The 20,650-nt window shown below is 36.3% G+C and overlaps 1 protein-coding gene across 1 annotated transcript; it reads left to right on the top strand.

The window, feature by feature from the left end:
- Positions 1-1,809: 1,809 nt before the first annotated feature.
- Positions 1,810-17,497, top strand: LOC111984630 (uncharacterized). The gene is made up of 9 exons (XM_065774319.1): positions 1,810-2,203; positions 2,289-2,383; positions 8,027-8,234; positions 9,659-10,184; positions 10,270-10,521; positions 12,962-13,150; positions 13,337-13,411; positions 13,528-16,059; positions 17,046-17,497. Exons 1-9 carry the CDS (start codon positions 2,037-2,039, stop codon positions 17,349-17,351), a joined length of 4,350 nt encoding a protein of 1,449 aa, XP_065630391.1. The 5' UTR covers positions 1,810-2,036; the 3' UTR covers positions 17,352-17,497.
- The last annotated feature ends 3,153 nt before the right edge of the window (positions 17,498-20,650 follow it).

The following is a 20,650-nucleotide window of genomic DNA, read 5'->3' as shown; positions in this document are numbered from 1 at the left end:
GTTGCTTAAGATGAGAAAAATCAACATATAAGCTTGAAAAAGATCAACACAATTTGAATATGAGATTTTGAGATAACATTTTACTTAAAACGTTTTTATTAGGAATGTTCACATGCCCCTTCCTCGGTTGCTCCATTGATTTATGGGATACTAGCAGAATGTCATGAGCTTAGGAATGTAGTGTTCTCTCATGTGAGACAACAAGGCAATAAGCTTGCCCATTTGTTAGCTAAACAAGCTTTTGGCTTGGTTGATTTTTTTGCTTGGATAGAGGCGTGTCCTTGTTTCTTAGAAAAAGCTCTTATCCATGATGTTGTTGAATTGTTATTTTCGTAAATAAAATTTTAGTCTTTTTCGTTAAAAAAAAAAAAAAAAAAAAATCTTACTAATGAACTGTTGCAGAAGTTTGATGGACCAGGACTTTGGAGTGAATTTACAAAATTTTAATTATTTCACAATTATTTATTTATATATTTATATTGCCTTTATTCTAAAAAAAAATTATCAACTTGTAGTTTAAGTGACATAACTCTTTTAATGAACCATGTGACTTGTTGGATGGTATTGTAAATTAATACATAGTGGATTGAAGAGGATTCCTCCAAACTGATTTTTGTTTGGCTTTTGGTTGATCTAATGTTGTCACCCAAGCTTTTAAGACCTCACAATTTTACAAATCATTATTTAATATATAATTTTAATTGAATTTAGTTTCCATATTATATTTAAACCATTCATTAAAATATGCACAAAGTTTAATTACAAAATTGGTTGTAACCTTATTTAATATCTTTTTATTAAATGTGAATTTTGACAAATCTACCATTAAATTACATATTCTTCTTATATCCTTCATACTTGCCAAATTTCTAGAAATTAATGATCAATAGCTATATCATCAATAAATTGTTTAAATTACAAGTTTTTGTAGTTTGAAATTATGAATAAAATAAAAACTTATAAATCATATAATATATAATATCTAATTGACACAAAATTTGACATATATATTAAGAGAATAATTTTTTTGAGAGATAATTACAACATGCTGCTAATCTTGTAGTTTGAACTATTTCCCCCCTCTAGGCTCCCAAGCAATTTGTACATGGAGAGGTGCCTATTCAACTACAAGGCCTTTGACATATATTAAGAGAATAAAAAACATGCAATTCAACGGTTTGATTTTTAAAATATGTAATAATATTTAATAATTACCATAATTATCAATTTATATTTAAGGAAAAATAGAAAGAAAAAAAAATTATATTTTGTTAAATTTTCACATGCATTGTATGAATTATCGACCAATTTTATATATATAATTGATAATGTTTGACTTTTGGTCAACTCCATCATATTTTGGCACTTAAAGTTTTGGGACCTCACAAATCTTACTGTCATTATTCTTATTTTTTAAATTAATTTTAAATTTAAACCCTAAATCAGAATCTTGACACATCATATTATCTTTTAAAGATATGATATATTTTTTTTGAGACAATTAAAGGTATGATATATAATTACATATACAAACAAAATCACACTAAATATTTAGTGATATACTTCTTACCTTGTACAAAATAAAAATAAAACAATTCCTTATGGTAGAATATTTAATTTGGCATAAAAACATAATAGATACCTATTAATTTTTTTTTTTTTTGATAATTCAATAGCTGAAAATGAGGCTTTTCGTTTATTAATAGCTATTTATAAGTAATTAAATTTTGTATTTAGGAAAAAAAAAAAAAAGCATATTACTTTAACTTTCCCGACACATAGATTGTTAAACAAAAATGGGCCATTAAGACAAAATAGTAAAAAAAAAAAAAAGAAGAACAAACCAAAAGGCAAAAAAGGTCTCTAGCAGGTTCTGAAAATTTATAGTAGAAGATGATGGAGGTGGTGGTGGTGGTGTCCTAACTGAGTGGTTTTAGAGGCACCCACGCACGCACGCACTTCGTTGAAGTTGAAATTAGAGACCATAAATACATACATAGTGAAGAGAAATATTATACTACCAATTAGAGAGAGAAATGGCGAAATCGGAGGGAGAGCTTCAGTGCGTGGGAAAACTTGAAGTGGTTAGGCCAAATTCAAGTTCAAAGCCCGTGGGTTTCCTCTGCGGTTCTATCCCTGTCCCCACCGACAATTCCTTCCATGCTTTCAATTCCTCCGCACTTGTTCCTTCGCTCCACCACACGTACTCTCTCTCTCTCTCTCTCTCTCTTGTTTAATTTTGAATTTTGAATTGTTGATTTTTTATTTTTGTATTTATATACACACAGAGTGAGTGCTCCGCGATATCGGATGCTTCCGACGGAGACGGATCTGAATTCGCCGCCAATTCTTACGAATTCCAAACCTACTACTGCCACCGGAGGTACCTAATTCAGTGACAATTATATTACGGCATTGTATTGGTGCTAGAATATTAACTAATAATATAGACACAATTCAAAACTCTACATACCATATATGGGAAATGCCAAATGCCACCAAAAAATATGAACGCATTTGCTTATTTTCGGTAGTATTTGCATATTGTTTATCAAAAGATATAGTTTTTGGTAATTTATTTGTTTAATGTGTTATGAAAACCTAAAAGGTAGCTTTTTTTTTTTATAAGTAATAATAAAAGTTTTATTGAAGAAGGATTACTTCATACAGAAGAATGAAATAGCTGAAAAAAATATGCTCAAACAACAAAAACAGATAGAGGGAAAAAAAATTATGTATAAGGAAAAAAGGAAATCTATAAACAACTTAATGGAATCACTAGAAGTGAATCCTCAAGCTCAAGACCGATCAAAAAAAGTCCCTGTATACAATGCTATGAGCTGGTATTTGAATGCTCCTAAAAGCTAGATTATTTGCAAAGCAAAAAGAAAAAAAAAATTTCAACAATTCCCAAACACACACCAGAAGGTGCCGGTTAAGTGCTCTTGGCATGTCTATTGCTTATCCACTTATACATCTCAATGTTGTCATTTTTGGCCTTAATATATATATATATACACACACACACACACTTTTCTTAAAAGCATGTATAGACTGATGAGTATCTACAGATTTATAAACTCCAGAAACACTTTACTGCAGATGCAAAGTTTCCTTTTTTTTTTTTGCCATGATTCATATGCATACAGCTTTATACCAATACTACTCCTTCAGTTCTATCTTTTTGGGATGTATATACATTCAACATTCAATTTTGCATTTACTTCTAGCAAAACTATAGCCCAATCACCTATCGCTAACCTCACAAAGTCATTTGTAAGCGTACTTAAAAAATACTGTGGAGAGCCGTTGTGGGACTCCCGAGTAATTATTCACTCCACTGGGAGTCTAGGGGGTCACATCAGCAATTCCCAGTGGTCCTCTCGCTCAATAATATTGTGCCATGTGTGACAATTTATTGAGTCAAATCCTAGTCATCAATCCAGTGATCAGTCATAAAAAATAAAAATAAAACTTACTTTCATCCTCACCCACTATTGCCAGTGGCTTCACCACCACCATCTCCATTGCTGCCACCATCCCCAAACTCCAGTGGCAGAGTGACGGTGGTCCTCCTTAGTAAAACATAAAAAATCTGTAGTCCCAAGTTTTTTATTGTTGTATTCTTTCTTAACCGCCATAGTTATTCCAGAAAGCCTAAAACAATCGTGTAGCTTAATACACAAATTTATCTGCAACACCACAGAAATACAACAAAAATCTTGAAAGTTTTGAAGCTTTTTTCTCTAATTTTCCTCAAATTTTCTCAGCAATCAAAGAATAATAATATTGGCACTTAAGAAGTAATAGATATTTAAACTTGAACAGAAAAATGTATGTGTGTGTGGGTATAGGTAGAAATATAGCAAATTAAAATTGGTTGATTCAGAGGAGATTAGAACCTGAAGTGAGAGAATTGAGCATCTTGCCAAATAAGGAAAAAGGGAAAAAAGAATGAGATTGAAGATTGCATATTTTTCTGATTCTTTTGGAGCTTCTTTGTTATATTGGGGAGGACCACCGTCACTGTTGGCACTGGAGTTGGTGATGGTGGCAGTGGAGCCACCGGCAGCAAGGGTGAAGATGAAGTTTTTTTTATTTATTATTATTATAATTATGAGATTGTTGACTAGGATTTGACTCAATAAATTATCAAACATGGCACAATATTATTGAGTGGGATGATGCGGTTCTCCCGGTGGACTAAAAAATTTCTCCCTAGATAGGTGTTTGATTTGTAACACTTCTAACATGAAGCGAAAGAGCTAATAAATTACAAATTTATATTTTGCATTTATCCTATTGTCTCTGTTTACTTATCCTCTGTAGTCCAGATTATACTTGACTTCTAGGCTACCACAAGATGTTTAATTGGTAGCATGGTGATAATTTGGTGAACTCTATAGTGCAGGCACAAAAATATGCATCCAATTACCTAAGCCTGTGGACATAGGTGTAAGAAGAAGACAATGGCACAACCATTGGTCTTATGGATGGAACCTATTATTAGTTAGGCCTAAGGCTTAATCAAGATTTTTTTTTTTTTTTTTTTGTAATTGTTATTTTCTTTTTCTTTCTTGGTTTAGGAATTTAATTCATTTTCTTACTAGGCTGGTAGGGTTATTTTCTTTTCCTTGTATTCAATGCACAAAGCTTGCATTTTGTGGGGTCTTAGAGAGGCGATTCATGATTGGCTGGAAACTTACTCCCTTTTTTTTGGAGAGACTTATCCCCAAACTCGAATCCGCAACTTGTCACTTTGGGTGGAAGGCACTTGCCAACCTTAAGAGTTATTTTCTTTTCCTGTTAAGATAATAAGTTTGGAACTCTTTTAAAGGAACCTAGAGTTCAATATTGTTTTATCATTTTCTTGAGTAATCAGAGTTATTTGTTAGAGTTTTCATTAAATTGCTTGGTGCTGATTCTAGGTGACCCTAGATGTGGATCCTAGGTTTTACTTTCCTGCTTGGTGCTGATTCTAGGTGCCCCTAGGTGTGGGGCCTAGTTTATTTTAATTTTCTGCTCTTTAATTTTGGTGTTGCATCAGTTTTAATTTTTGTCCTGCGCCACTTTCTTGTCTCTCCAATGTTTTTTCATGTTAGCCCCTTGTCAAAAAATTGAACTCGTGTCTACTATATTAATAATGGGCGTTGTGTGTTTTTTGGATTTTTTGGACCTTGCTAAAGTTTTCAGAAAGGGGATTTTGTTTGTGAAGGTGAAGTGAAGGCTGCTTTGGCTGAATAAATGCCTACTAACGTGTGGCTCTCACTCACTCGGATCTAGTAAGTTGGGTCAATTTGTCAACCTAGAAAGGATGGTAGGAGTAGTTGCATGGTCTAGTCTTGACGTCAAGTCTAGTTGTTAGATATTCTCAGTGAACAGAGTCCAAGCTTGATACTTCTTTGAGCTGCTTCAACTATTTCCATAAGTGCTCAAATTGTGTTTCACTGAGACAGTCCAACTCAGATAATAACCAGTTGGGTGGGCCAGGGCCTAGTGGTACATTCTTTAAGCTTGATGCTTGGGCATCGCTTTTCACAGGTTGGGTTACTTGTACTTATGAAACTCCTTTTATTGCTTGCATAGCAGAGAAAAGAAAAAGGATGAATTAAAAAAACTATTACTCTTCACTATTTTTCTAAAACCACTAGCCTAACTCATCACATGGCAGCAACCATCTGGGGGCTTGAACAATGGTTCTTTTAATTAAGAACTTTCCTTAGCATTGGATTTGCCTTCTAGGTATTATATCCTTTTTGGTGATCTCATTTCCTCACACTTTGCTTCACTCTCTTTTTTTTTTTAACCTAAAATCTAGGAAATTGGGATATGTGCAGCAGTGCAAGCATTTTAGAGTCAGGTTCTACTCAAAGGAATCCACCGTTGCAAAAGTGAAGAAAGAAAACAATCAGGTGCCTGGAGAAAGAGAACTCTCTAATGGGTTCCAATTTTCCTTGAGTCTTCAAGGATTTTCACTACTAGAATTATCAAGAAACTAAATTAGAGAACTACATGAATGCATTCAGGAAACTAAAGACATTCCAGGAAAATAAATTGATCTCACTTAGTCAAACTAACTGCTACTGAGAAGTTCGAATGTTCATCATGAGTTTTTCTCTAAGGCTGCGTTTGAATTGGGTGAAAACGATTTCAGGAAATCAATTTACGTAAAATTTGGGTGTTTGGCTGCTTAGGAAAATTGGGTCAACGGAAAATAATTTTCCCTTTGACCGAAAATAACCCCTCCCTAGGCGGAAATGCATTTCACCTTGTATTTTCACTTCAAATGGCATTTTCGGGAAAATTGAGAAACGGAGAGCACAAACCCACGAACCAAGCCTAGTCGCACGAACCCACGAAACAGAGAGCACGAACCCACGAAACGGCACCATCGCCGAGCCAAGCCCAGCGCCCATCGCACCTCGCCATCGCACCGGTCTCGCACCTCGCCGTCGCACCGCGCCGATCAATCAAAGGGAAATCGCAGCACCGCGCCGATCGCTCCATCGCCGCTCGACCTAGACCCATCGCCTCCTCGATCGCGCCATCGCACCTCGTCGTCGACCCAGACCCATCGCCTCCTCGATCGCACCATCGCTCCAACGCCGCTCGACCCAGACCCAGACCCTCGATCGCGCCATCGCACCTCGAGCTCTCTCTTCCTCGATCTCTCAGTTGTTTTTTTTTTAAAACTTGATTGTTGTTGTTGTTTTTTTTTTTTTTAATTTGATTGTTGTTGTTGTTTTTTTTTTGGATGAACTGATTGTTGTTGTGGTTGTTGTTGCCGGAATTTGCTGTTGTTGTTGTTGTTGTGTTGTTGCCGGAATTTGCTGCCGGAAAATAGCATTTTCCTAATAGAACCAAACACATGAAAATATTTTTCACAACAATTTTCATAATTCAACCAAACACTTAAAAATATTTTCCTTTTCCGGAAAATAACATTTCCGGAAAATATGTATTTTCCGGAAAACGTTTTACACGAAACAAACACAGCCTAAGAAGCATGGACACCCTGAAATCCCTGGTGTTTCTATGTCAGACATGCCAAGGACACTTTTGCATGCATGTCCTCATTGTGTTGGAAGCCGAAGATCGCTTCTAGAGTTGCTTTCTTTAGAACTTTGTTGGATTGGATGTCAGTTTTGCATAGCCAATCCATTTGTTTGGCTAGTGATTTGATAGATTTATTTAATTTGCGAGATTGTATACTGGGTGCCTCTATTTTTTTTTATATCAATAAAAATTTATTATCTAAAAATAAAAAATTCATATACTCACCATGTTGTGTCCTAATTTTTCTAAAATTGTTGTGTCATGTCCTTATTTATGCTTCTTAGGTTTTTCTGAAACCCTAAATACTATGCGTGCCAGTTTTCAAATGCCCAAAACATTACTCACTGGGCACTCTTTCGGTCTTTCCTTCGTTGACTGTTGTCCACGGGTTCATTTCTTCTTTGTACATGTGTTTAATATCCTGGTGTTGCTATTAGTTTTGCACTGTGACCAATCTCGTGTAGGCTGAATAAATTGAAAAGAGACCATTGGAGCCTCCTAATATCTTTCTGTCTAGGCACCAATTGTCAGTACTTGGGAGTTGACAACTCTATTCTCTTTTGAGATGTTAGCATTGTTTCACTCCATTATAGTCTTTTTCTTCTTATTTCCCACTGGATCCATGGCTTAGTTTTTATAGTTTTGGCGATAGGAATAGGAATAGATAAACAAAAAAAGAGGTTTTTCTGATAAGAATAGTTTCTGTAAGATATCCTGTACATTTCCCTTTCACTTGCTGGTGCATATAATTGCAAATGTTTTCCTGCATTGGTGTGAGTCCCTTTTGTGGTCTCTGTAACAATATCTATTATCTGATGTTTGAACTACTGTGTTAATGTAAACAGCATTCGAATAATTATTTTAATATTATAATTTGCTTCTTTTATGAATCAGATATATTCAATAGTATTTTACTTATCAAAAAAAAATTTATATCTGATGGTATTATTTTGGCACTCATACTTGGCAGGTTTACCATGGGAAGGTGGCGCTGTTGCATCAAATCTTTCTAGGAAATGTGAGGCCCTTGCGGTATCTGGTTTAGTTGAGTATGGGGATGAGATAGATGTGATTGCTCCAGCTGACATTCTGAAGCAAATCTTTAAAATGCCTTATTCCAAGGCTCGATTATCAATTGGAGTCCATCGTATTGGACAGACGCTTGTTCTGAATACTGGGTGGGTTATTGCATATACCGCTTTGTTTGTCATCCTATTACATATTAATCCCTTTAAGATTGGATTTGTTGTCAATTTGGTCATTGAAGTTTAGATTTGGTCAATTTAGCTCTAAAGTTGTGGTCAGTTTCGTCCATCTGTCCATATCTGTCAGCATTGTCCAAGCTAAAATGTCATAACGAAGCCAAAAGAATGGCCATTTGACACTAGAATATCGATATCAAAAAACTTTAGAATTTTTTTTTTTTTAGTTTACTAGAAAAGAGAAAAATAATTTAAATTCTCTTTTTGGTCCCCTAGTTCCATGAAGTCTCAGCCATCACATCTAACCAAACTTCCTTCTACATGGCATAATGTTAGCCACTTCAGAACATAAAAAATAAAAACTATAGTAGTAAAGAGGGTAAAACCAATCCAAACGATCATCATTGCTCTAAATTTGTTATTGGACCCCACCAAACCTTGGTAGAGAAATCCCATTTCACTTCTCAATACCAACCCAACTTCCCAGAACTTCCATATGATCACCTCAAATCCAATCCAAAACTAACCAACTGAAACCTTGGTTTTCATGATTGTTTGCAGCCCAATTGGCAACTTAGCTGTTGATACCCTTGCCAAAGGCAGTGTTGAGATGTACCTCATCAAGTGCAAGCTTGACAAAGCTAAAACCTATAGTTGAGCCATCCCAGTTAGCATGGTGGGCAAGTTCGAGCTCCCATTCAACATCCTAGATTGCCAAGTCACCAAAATGAAGATTATTTGTCACAACGCAAAGAAAGTGGCGGCTACATCTGCCTAAAAATACTAGTTAAGTTATAATTGGAGCTCCTTGTAGCCTCTTATATAGTACACACTCGATGTGAATCTGTACATGCCCACACACAAACACTCATTCAATTCAGTCTAATCTGATCCATACAATCTGGGGTATTACATTCTCTCCCACTTAAATGCTTGATGTCCTCATTAGGGCCTGAGTTGCTCTGTAGTGCCCCCAAGCTACATGGCATTGCTAGGTTCGCAATGATACATTGAGGTTGAGGTCAATGTAGAGCAAGAGGATCTTTCAGATTTGATTTTGAAATTATCTAATTTGAGGCAAGGCTCATGGAGTAGGACCAGAGTGAGAATGTTTTTCCCCCTTTTCTAAAAGAAAGTAAAAATAAAAATAATATAATTTTCTGAATTACTGATACTGATATTCTAGTGCCACAATGCCATTTTTTTTAATAAAGAAATGAATTTCTTCATCATAATGGGAGCAAGGTAAAATGATTTAAACAAAAGTACTAGAAGTCTAGAATAGATTTCAATAATTTTCTGGATTTCTAATTTTAACTCTCAAAAATCAATAGCTTTTGAGTATTGAGTTTCTGAGAAACAAACAGCTCTTAACATCTATTTTATTTTTTAAAGCGCAGGCCTGATGTTGAAGAGGGGGAAAAGTTCATTAGAAGACATAATCAATCAAAATGTGCAGACCAATCTTTATTTTTGAATTTTGCAATGCATTCAGTTAGAATGGAGGCTTGTGATTGTCCTCCAACTCATCATGTCCCATCACAGGAGCAATCAAACTCTTCCGTACTTCCTGGAAGAAGTACAACTCATTTTGTGGGGAAGAGTGATAGTGTTGTTCAAGATGAAGGATTCAATTTTTTTTCTGACTACCCACAAGTTAAACAGGATGGCCTTCTTTGGGAAAATAAGAAGAATAACAGAAGTAAAGGGCATCATCCTGTCAAAAAGGTTTCACAAGTTGGCGAGAAGCCCAGGAGCTCAATGCAAGAGTCTGAAAAACATAGAAGAGTCAGTAATGATGAGTTTTTAAGGGTTTTGTTTTGGCAGTTCCACAATTTCCGTATGCTCTTGGGCAGTGACTTACTTCTGTTCAGTAACGAAAAATATGTTGCTGTAAGCTTGCATTTGTGGGATGTTACACGACAGGTGGGAGTGAACTTCTAAATATATATTTTTTTCGTGTTTTTGTTCTTCACAAATTTCATTATGCTTTACATCAATGTTTTCACAGGTCACTCCATTAACTTGGCTTGAAGCTTGGCTTGACAATGTCATGGCGAGTGTGCCTGAGTTGGCCATCTGTTATCATGAAAATGGTGTTGTTCAAGGTTATGAGCTTCTGAAAACAGATGATATTTTTCTATTGAAAGGAATCTCTGAGGACGGCACTCCTGCTTTTCATCCTTACGTTGTCCAGCAAAATGGCCTCTCTGTTTTGAGGTTCCTTCAAGAAAATTGCAAGCAGGATCCTGGCGCTTATTGGGTACTGTCATGATTTATATTTACTTTCCTTTAAATGTGAACTACCTTCTAATAATGAATGCTTTAACCATGGATATGATGTTGGAAATAGACTGATTTATATTTACTTTCCTTTTTAAAAGTGAACTACCTTCTAATAATGAATGCACTAACCATGGATATGATGTTGGAAATAGACTGATTTATATCACCCTTCAATTCGAATATGTAGAATTAATCTCCTTGTATAATGTGATCTAAATTTGAATGAATCCACTTATCCCTGAGTCAATTAGTGACCTGAAAATCCACATAAATTTTTAGGCGAAAAGCACATTTTAGTCCCTACATTTTCAGGCGATTTCCATTTTAGTCCCTAAATTTTATTTTTACCGCTTTTAATCCCTATCCTGAAAAACGCTTCCATTTTTGTCCCTGCCGTTACTCATTTAACAGAAATATCATACGTGGCAAACGGTCCAACAGTAAATGCTGACGTGTCTATTAAAATAATATTAAAAAAAGCTACATCAGATAAAAATAATATTTCAAAATGCCACGTCAGCAATTTAATTTTTGAAAAAAAGCCACCTCAAATAAAAATAATATAAAAAGTTATAACCTAATTATTTTTTTTAAAGAAAAGAAATTAGTTAAATTAATTTTTTTTTCCTTTTTTTTGGAAGAACATGAAGAACGTGTTCTTCATTTTTCTTCCCCACAAACCCAGAAAATCATACACCGAATGAAGAACGTGTTCTTCATTTTTCTTCCCCACAAACCCAGAAAATCATACACCGAAGAACATCAAGAACCCACAAACCCAGAAAATCATACACCGAAGAACATGAAGAACGTGTTCTTCATTTTTCTTCCCCACAAACCCAGAAAATCATACACCACAAACCCAGAAAATCATACACCACAAACCCAGAAATCAAACCACAAACCCGAAACCCAGAAACAAAATCACCAAACACCCACTGACGATTGCGCCGAAAACGAAGCGGAAGAGGTTCGAGAACGGGTTGCGAGACTTGTTGGAGGAAGAGGAGATGGCCGGCGAAGAAAGAGAAGAAGACGAAGAGTCGTCGTCGGAGATAACGCAGTCGACCCGAACGACGACGTTGTCGACCTGAGGGACGAGGGAGTGGAAGCAGCGCGAAACGACGCAGCAGCGACCCAAGGCCTTGACATCGCCGATCCTGTTGAAGATCAAGAGGAGGATAGAGTCGGGAAGGCGGTCGAAGTGGTCGATGTGGGATTGCGGCTCCGAAAGCGTCAGATCTGACATTGCGAAAAGACGTAGGCTGGTTTGCGATCTGAATTCGTTAGTAGTAGAAGTGGGTTTGGTGTAGATCTGGGAAATTATAAGCCATGTGTTTCTGTTTCTGTTTCTGTTTCTGTTTCTGTTTCTGCTTTACTTTCAAATTAAGATAATTCAAAGCTTTTTTGTTTTATATATATACATATATTTGTTAGAAACAGAAATAGAACGATTCGCAGAGATTTGGAGTTTGAAAGATGTGAGCTAGGAATTGGAAATGGCGGTGGAGAATGGGAATATAGATAGATCCACGGTTTTTTTTGTCTTTGTCCAGAGGTGTAGAAGAAGAGGAGTGGTGGTGTATAGAGAGAGAGATTGGGAGATTATTATTAAGCGCGTTAAGGAAGAGGAAAAAAAAGGAAAAAATGAAGAACACGTTCTTCATGTTCTTCTTAAAAATAAAATGTAGGGACTAAAATGGAATCGCCTGAAAATGTAGGGACTAAAACGTGCTTTTCGCCAAATTTTTAATATCATAGAACTTCCTTTATGCCAAAATGAAGGTTTTAAAATTTTTCTTTATGCCAAAATGAATAAAATGTATTGGAATTATAAAAAAGAAATCAGTGAAAAGTTCCTTATTTGTGATTCAAATCTGTCAACTGTTTTTTTTTTTTATAAGTATATATTTGGAACACCAGGAAGAGAAGATGAAGAAAGTGTGGCAGAGGAGCATGATCTTCAAGAGATCTCACATATAGTTATTTTTAGTTTTACTAATGACCACTAATACACTAAAACCAAAGATGCTAATAATCATGATGAAGCCAACAAGGCAGCTTTGATACTTAATAATAGCTTAGCTGTACATATTCTCTATCTGGAATTTTCTTATTTGTATAAATCATCTTCTACTAGGTAATTATGATAGGGATACCTCCTTATCAAATTATTTGGTTTTTTGTTTCTCATATTTATAAGAAATATGCATATAGTTGTTTGTTATAATCCTAATTAATAGATTTTTGTAATGAATTAGTTATATTTATATAATAAAAGATTATATGTATATTATTTTCTGAAGGAATCTTTTTGGTTTGGTATTGGGTCTATCCAAAATAATTTTTTTTTTCATGTATTTAAAGTTAAAATTGTTGGTGAGCTTGTTCTTCTTGTCTGACTTCAATTTTTGCAGCTTTATAAAAGTGCTGGCGAAGATGTAATTCAACTTTTTGATCTTTCTGTCATTCCCAAGAACCATTCTTCCAATGATTGTGATGATGCCTCAAGCTCCCTACCTACTCTATTGCATACACGAAGTGATTCCTTGTATTCATTAGGGACTCTCCTGTACCGAATTGGTCACAGGCTTTCGCTTTCAATGGTGGGAAAGAGATAATAACTGTTTTCTTTTCATTGTTCAAAGTGTTCACCATCGTGAACATGATGTTCAATTTTTCAATAAAAGTCTTATTACCTATCAAAAAAAAAAAAGAGATAATAACTGTTTTCTTTTATATGTTGCCTAGTGGCCTCAAAATATCTCTTACAAATTGACGGTTTGTTGCAGGCTCCTAATAATAGGGCCAGATGTGTGAGGTTCTTTAGAAAATGTTTGGATTTTCTGGACGAGCCAGATCATCTGGTATGTTTATGGAGTTACTTTTATTCTAGAGTTGAACTCTTTTTTGTAATTTGTTAAATTTAGTTATAGTACATTGGAAATATAATGTGATTTACATTTAATATTATGCTAAACAGGTTGTGCGTGCATTTGCTCATGAACAATTTGCGAGGCTCATTTTAAATTATGATGAAGAGCTGGATTTGACATCTGAATCTCTTCCTGTAGAATCAGAAGTTACAGTTACTGATGCTGAGGAAGAATCCTTGGACTTTGTTAGTGATATTTCTGAATCAATTTTCCATGAAAGGGTCTTCTCTCCAGTTGCAGGTGACAAACCATATGAAGAGGGACAAAGCTATCAAGATGGACAAAGTTATCAAGATTTAGTATCAGAAGTTTCTGAGAAGATGGAGGAAAATTTGTCTGCTTCCCAAAATTTGATAGCTGCAGGTGACAAGGAACAAAGGGATCCAGATGGAGCTGCACCAAGTTCCAGTGGCGATGAAAGCTTTGCAGTGTGCAAGGTGTCTCCAACACCAGTTCAAACTGTTGCTGATCCCATTTCTTCAAAGTTAGCCGCAGTGCATCATGTCTCTCAGGCTATCAAGTCTCTTAGATGGATGCGCCAACTGCAGAGCACTGAGCTACGGCTGGAGGAAGTCAGTGAAACTAATGATAAGTTGCCTTCATCTATTCATTTTTCTGTTTGTGCTTGTGGTGATGCTGACTGTATTGAAGTTTGCGACATTCGGGAATGGCTTCCAACATCAAAATTGGACCATAGGTTATGGAAACTTGTTCTTTTGCTTGGAGAATCTTATTTGGCACTTGGTCAAGCTTATATGGAGGATGGCCAGTTACATCAGGCTTTGAAGGTTGCAGAATTGGCATGTTCTGTTTATGGATCAATGCCCCAGCATCTTGAAGACACGAGGTTCATTTCCTCAATGATCAGTTGCTCATCATGGCAGAAAAAATTCAGTGAAAGAAATGAAAACGCAAGATCATACAGCGTTGATGAGAAAGATGACTTATCCAACTCTGCAGATGATTCTCAAACCCTTGAACAATCCTCTTCCACTTACCTTTTCTGGGCCAAGGCATGGACACTAGTTGGAGATGTTTATGTTGAGTTCCATGTGATAAATGGAAAAGAGATCTCAAAACAGGCAGAGAGGAAATCCAGTAGTAGACAACTGAGAATGTCTTCTGAGGTGGCTACAGAAGTTAAAAGGCTCAAGAAGAAGCTGGTGCAGCATAACCAGAATTGCAGTTCATGTTCCTTGGTAAATTGCAGCTGCCAGAGTGACAGGGCAAGCAGTGGTAGTAGTGCCAGCAGTAGCAATGCAGATATGAGCTCAGTAGCTTATGGCAGAAAACAATCAAAGAAACCACATGCTAAGGGCACGGCCTACTCACTTTTGGGAAACCCTGAAGATGACTGTGTTCCTCACCAAATGCATTATAAGAAAAATTCTGATATTGAGTGTCTTCAGCACAGCAGAGGTGATAAAAGCCGAAAAGAAGATTCTTACACTGATGGGGTAAAACCTTTGGGGACTAATTCCAAAAAAGTGGAGGGTTTTTTGGAGATGCGTGATGTAGGCTCCAGAGTCTTACCTCAAACTGAAACAGCTCCTAGAGAAACACCTAAAGTGAAAATTGGTGGGATATTTAAGTACCTTGGGGGTCCTTTAGTTAAAGATGCAGAGCATAATCTTTTAGCTGCCCTAAGCTGTTATGAAGAAGCTAGAAAGGCATTGGGTGGACTTCCATCTGGTTCAATAGAATTACAGTTTGTAGTCAAGAAGAAAGGGTGGGTTTGTAACGAACTAGGTCGTAACAGACTGGCAAGAAAAGAAATGAACAGAGCTGAAGATGTTTTTGCAGATGCTATCGACGCATTTAGAGCAGTTTCTGATCACACCAACATTATATTAATTAACTGTAATTTGGGCCATGGCAGACGAGCATTGGCTGAAGAGATGGTATCAAAGATTGAGACTCTTAAAGCACATGCAATCTTCCGTAATGCATACAACCAAGCATTGGAGACTGCAAAACTAGAATATAGTGAATCACTCAGATATTATGGGGCAGCAAAGTCAGAACTGAATTATATCACTGAAGAGGCTGATTCTGTGACAAGTAACTTGAGGAATGAGGTATATACACAGTTTGCTCATACATATCTGAGGCTTGGCATGCTATTGGCAAAAGAAGATGTAACTGCAGAAGTTTATGAAAATGGAGCGTTGGAAGATACGCATGTAGCTTATGCCAGTTCTAGTGAAAGAAAGGGAAGGAAAGAATCAAGAAAGCATGAGATTTCAGCCAATGATGCAATAAGAGAGGCATTGTCTGTGTATGAATCACTAGGTGAATTGCGCAAACAGGAGGCTGCATATGCTTACTTTCATCTAGGTTGCTACCAAAGGGACTGTTGTTTGAAGTTTCTGGAGTCAGATCATAAGAAAAGCAATTTGTCTAAAGCTGAAAACAGCATTCTCCAACGAGTCAAGCAGTATGCCTCCTTGGCCGAGAGAAACTGGCAAAGAGCCATGGACTTTTATGGCCCACAAACACATCCCAGCATGTACCTGACTATAATCATAGAGAGATCAGCTCTGTCATTAAGCCTTTCAGGCCTTTTACACTCAAACACGGTATGTTCTTGTACTTTTTGTTTCTAGCTAAAGGAGAGCCTCATATTCCTGTTTTTCCCTTGTTGAATGCGCACCTTTTTATTTTAATGTTTATATGTGTTACACTTCCATGGCATGTAAAAAATGTGATAAGACACCAAAATATATTCCTCATCACAATTAGAATTACGGATGGGCTATGCAAGGGCCAGCCTAGATTTTATAAATTGATTCTCAAACCAGCTAAACTGAGTTGCCAAGGAGCTATCTCCGCTATTTGCAATGGAAATAATGATGATAATGATAACAATGCTTTTGAGTCTCTACTCAGCTTTGGGTGATAAAGCAGTATGATTACACTAGGTAACTCTTAGGTTCAAGTCATATTTCATTAAGGAAAAAATTTGATGATAAGACTTTTTAAGAACCCAATTTTGCATTTTTTTTTTTAATAATTAGTATGTCGAGTTTTTTCCTTGAGTAAGACTTAACCTAAGACCTAAGTAGTGCAATCCTACCACTTTACTCAAATTTGCATGTCAAAACTAAATTAATTATCTTTAAAAAAATTATGCTATTTAAATCACTATATTATGAAAACCTTTCTGATCTGAGAGGGGAATCTGATGTTAGATCTATTTTGCCATGCTATAAAAGTTACAAAAACTTCAAGATAGCGCTCAGCAATTTATACACAAATCTTATGTAGTTCCATCATAAGCCAATGTGAGCACATTTTTGTATTTGGCATCATCATAAAAAAGATTAGCATCTCTTGGGTTATTAATTATTATTGAATGAGATTCAGTAAAAATTAGGATAACAAAGGAATCATTTCTTTCTGTCCTGTAACATGGTTAGGGCTGTTTCCTCAGGTTCAAAATTTTATGATGTATCAACAAATCATGGGCTTGCTGCTAATGAATATTATGTCCTGGTCTGCATAGCGTTGTTCATTTACTCTCCACTTTTTGAGAGAGATTAATAATATTGCATTTTCTTTTTAGATGCTGGAATCATCTCTATCACGCATGCTTGAAGGACGCCATCTATCAGATAAAGAATCAGACTCTTTCCGAATCAGCTATCCTGAGATACATGAGAAATTCTGGAGACAGTTGCAAATGCTTTTGAAGAAAATCCTGGCCATGACAATTTCAGCCAGTGCAAACAAGTCTGCTTCTGTTTCTCAACCAAATCCTGTATCCAATAGGTCTGGAGATGCTGAAAAGCTGAGAGAGCTTTACAAAATGTCTCTGAAGTTCACTGATATGAGTCAATTGCATGTCATGCACGCATTGTGGACATCATAATCAGAAACTTATCTTTATAGTTTCTGTTTTTAAACATTTTCGTTTTAGGATAGTTGAACATTACTTAATATGCTACTCTATATTGGGTGCCTATATCACTGAGAGGAAGATTTTGAAGATGAATGTTTGGCACTTTCAAAATTTCATTTTGATTGTCAGATTACAGGATCATATACGTTTTTTTTTTTTCTCAACAGTTGCAAACTGCGTATGAATTTGCATCTTTCTTTTTGCCTTTTTGGATGAATTTGCAATTGCTTAACTCAATCTCAATTCAGCCAACTCTTTCTGTTCCAATTGGAGGGTTTAGCCATCCAAGGAAAATAAATATTTGATAGGGTTTGGCTTACTTCCAGTATTTTTTTTAACTGGACATGTTTTTTTGTTTTAAATATACAATGGCAAGTAGTTGTAAGTTTTAATTTTTCACATTTTATTTAATTAGTGGATAATATGGTAATTTTTCATTAAAATAAAAGGAGATTCCAATTTAAAAAGTACTAGAGGAAGCCAAATCCTATTTAAAGAACTCACAATTTTGACATGACAATGTTATTATATTCCTTCTATAAATATCGATCACGTGGTAATGCTTTTGTACTCTGCTTCCTTATGATAAAATTTTCTTGTGCTTGCTTGTAACAGTTTCAAAATTTCCAGGTACAAGAGGGAATGTAAAACAGAAATAGTCATAACAAAGTTTCTCTCCAAATTAGTTTAAAAGAGAAATCTTTCAAACTTCTCATATATCTTTATATTGAGTGTGAATTTTGAAAATCTAATCGTATGATTGTATGTTCTTATTATACTTTTCATGCTTACAAAATTTTAAAAAGATCAAATGTCAATTGTTATGTCATCAAATAAATGTTAAAATTTTAAATTTTTATGATTTAAAATTGTATATAAAAAATAAGTTTATTGATTGAATAATAAATAACATTTGATTTATACAAAAATTGATGTAGGGACTCAATTTGGATTTGACCCTGAGTATGAATGGGTTTTCAGCCCAACAAGCCCAAACAATAAATTTTTAGAGCATGGGTACAAGAACTTGTACTGTTTGACAGGAAAGGTTATACTCATCAAGTAACAAAGGATGTTTTAGGTTCATTCCTTGAGAAAAACTCTCTTCGGCTCTCTTTCAGTCCGTCTTTCTTTTCTTTTTCTCTTTTTTTTATGAAAAAGTCCCCTCTTTATTTCATTCGTTTCTATGTTATATACTCCGTTCTCCCCTCTGTTTCCATTGTACACGTGTAGTTCTTATCGTGGGAGCTTCTTTCTGTCCCATCCAGCACCTACCGGAACTTTCTACTCAGTGGCCATAAAGCTGCTTAGTCACTGTTCAGGTATCACCTCCATATTAATGCGGCCAGAGGGTTAGCTGGAAAGCATTTAATGTGGAGGTAATGGCCTTGGAAGATATTTGCTACCTTCCCCGACTCCTCCTTAGGTTTATACTCAATTTTCAGTTCAGATACAACTTTGCAGAGTCTCCTCAATAAAATGAAAGTTACATTCACCTCGGACTTTGGTGTCCTCGGACGTGCGTTATGCCGCTGTATACAATATCCATTCCTTTCTCCAATATTATCCATTTAATAATAATAAAAAAAATTTAGGCTATCCTCGGATAACTAATCGTCCTCGGATTGGGCCGTTGGGCCCCGAGCCCACTTCTGAGGATTACTATATCTTTTTTACTAACAGGCCCCACAATAGCCTCTCAAAATCTCGCTTTTTGCCACCTCGGGAAAAAGGGAGATTTTGATATCCAGCCTTCATTTATTTCGTAGGTTTCCCCCGCTTTCAGAATGTCTTTTTGTCTGCCCAAGGCACGCTCCTGACGTTTCGGCGTCATGAGCACGCCATTATTAAATGATAACTGCTTTGTTGTCCCACACGTTCAACGACCTGATGCAAATCTAACGGTGGGGGATCCTTTGCATTTATGGGTAGGGTTTTTCCCGCTCCTACTTTCTGTGCCCTTATAAAGTACCTTTCAAATCAAATCTTTCTTCAGTTACAAATTACTCCCTCTCAACACATATTCATTGAATCTGTCTCTCTCTCATTACTCCACGCTCTCATAAATACTAAGAGCCTGTCCGAGGAGCTTATTTTCCAAACCTACAAGTTTCCTTGACCCTCCCTAGTTTTCCATCTTCTGTATCAATTTTTCTCTACTACTGTTAGAAAATGGGTAGATTTAAGTATCTAGTTGATTCCGAGGAGCAAATAGAATCATTTAGGGCTAAGTATAGGATTCCCTCAACAGTGGATATGAGATACGCTTCCCCCCAAACTTGGTTGCACGATAGAAAAACAGGGGAGATAGTCATCCCCATGATAGCTTTTGTCGAGGGAGGGATGACTATCCCAATGGGTAGTCTGACGAGAAATTACCTCAGGTTCTTTAGATTATCTCCCACGCAGTGCGCCTCGAATATGTTCAGGGTGCTTGGGAGCATAGAGGGTTTAAACGCCTTGTACAATTTAGGTTTGACCCATCACGATGTGAACTGGGTATATAACCTCAATCATTTGAAGGATCAGGGATATTACCTTAAGTCTAGGTACCCTGCAGTAAGATTGATCCAGTGCCTCCCTACCTCAAACAAGGGTTTTAAAGACGATTTCCTTATTTTCTCCGGGGAGTGGCATGATAGTTTGCCTTGCCCGACTGAAGAGGGACAACCAGGTGGGGTTCCTAGGATGTACGCCCCTGATAAGTCAGATTAATTTTTTTAATTGAAGCAGTTTTTGTTTCTAACAAAAATTTCCTTTTATGTTTTAATTATTTTCCAGACAAGCGTGCCACTAGACGCAATTTCAGGTTGATTAATAGGGAGAGCTTAGATAGAATTCTGCGGTCCGAGGTGTATGTGAATCCCTCCGACGGCCAATTAAGAGCAGCACACTTAATACTCAAGTACGACCCTGCTTCAAAAGCCTTTCAGGCTCCCAAGTATGTGATAAAGGCAAAAGATCCTCGGCTCCACTGTATTAGTGTAGCCTTTGAGGGATTCATTGTTCCTGAGGGCACCCCTATTCCTGAAGGTGTGCCCTTTACTGAACCATTGCCTAAGGCCATTCCTTCTATAGGAGCTTCATCATCACGCTCCGTTCCCCAAAAAGTGAGAGAGGGAGAAGAAGAAAAAGAAAAAGAGGCCGAAGAAGAAGAAGAAGAAGACACCTCGGGAGGACTTGTAGAGTTGCCTGATTCTGCCGACGAATTTGAAATTTTTGACCAACCTCAATCTCCTGAGGTGACTTCTAAGAAAATGGTTATCCAA

The sequence above is a fragment of the Quercus suber genome, unplaced genomic scaffold (assembly GCF_002906115.3).
Source record: "Quercus suber isolate HL8 unplaced genomic scaffold, Cork oak 2.0 scaffold_90, whole genome shotgun sequence".
NCBI classification, from domain to species: Eukaryota; Viridiplantae; Streptophyta; class Magnoliopsida; order Fagales; family Fagaceae; genus Quercus; species Quercus suber.
The sequence above is the reverse complement of the archived record's forward strand: the minus strand, read 5'-3'. Positions and strand labels throughout refer to the sequence as shown.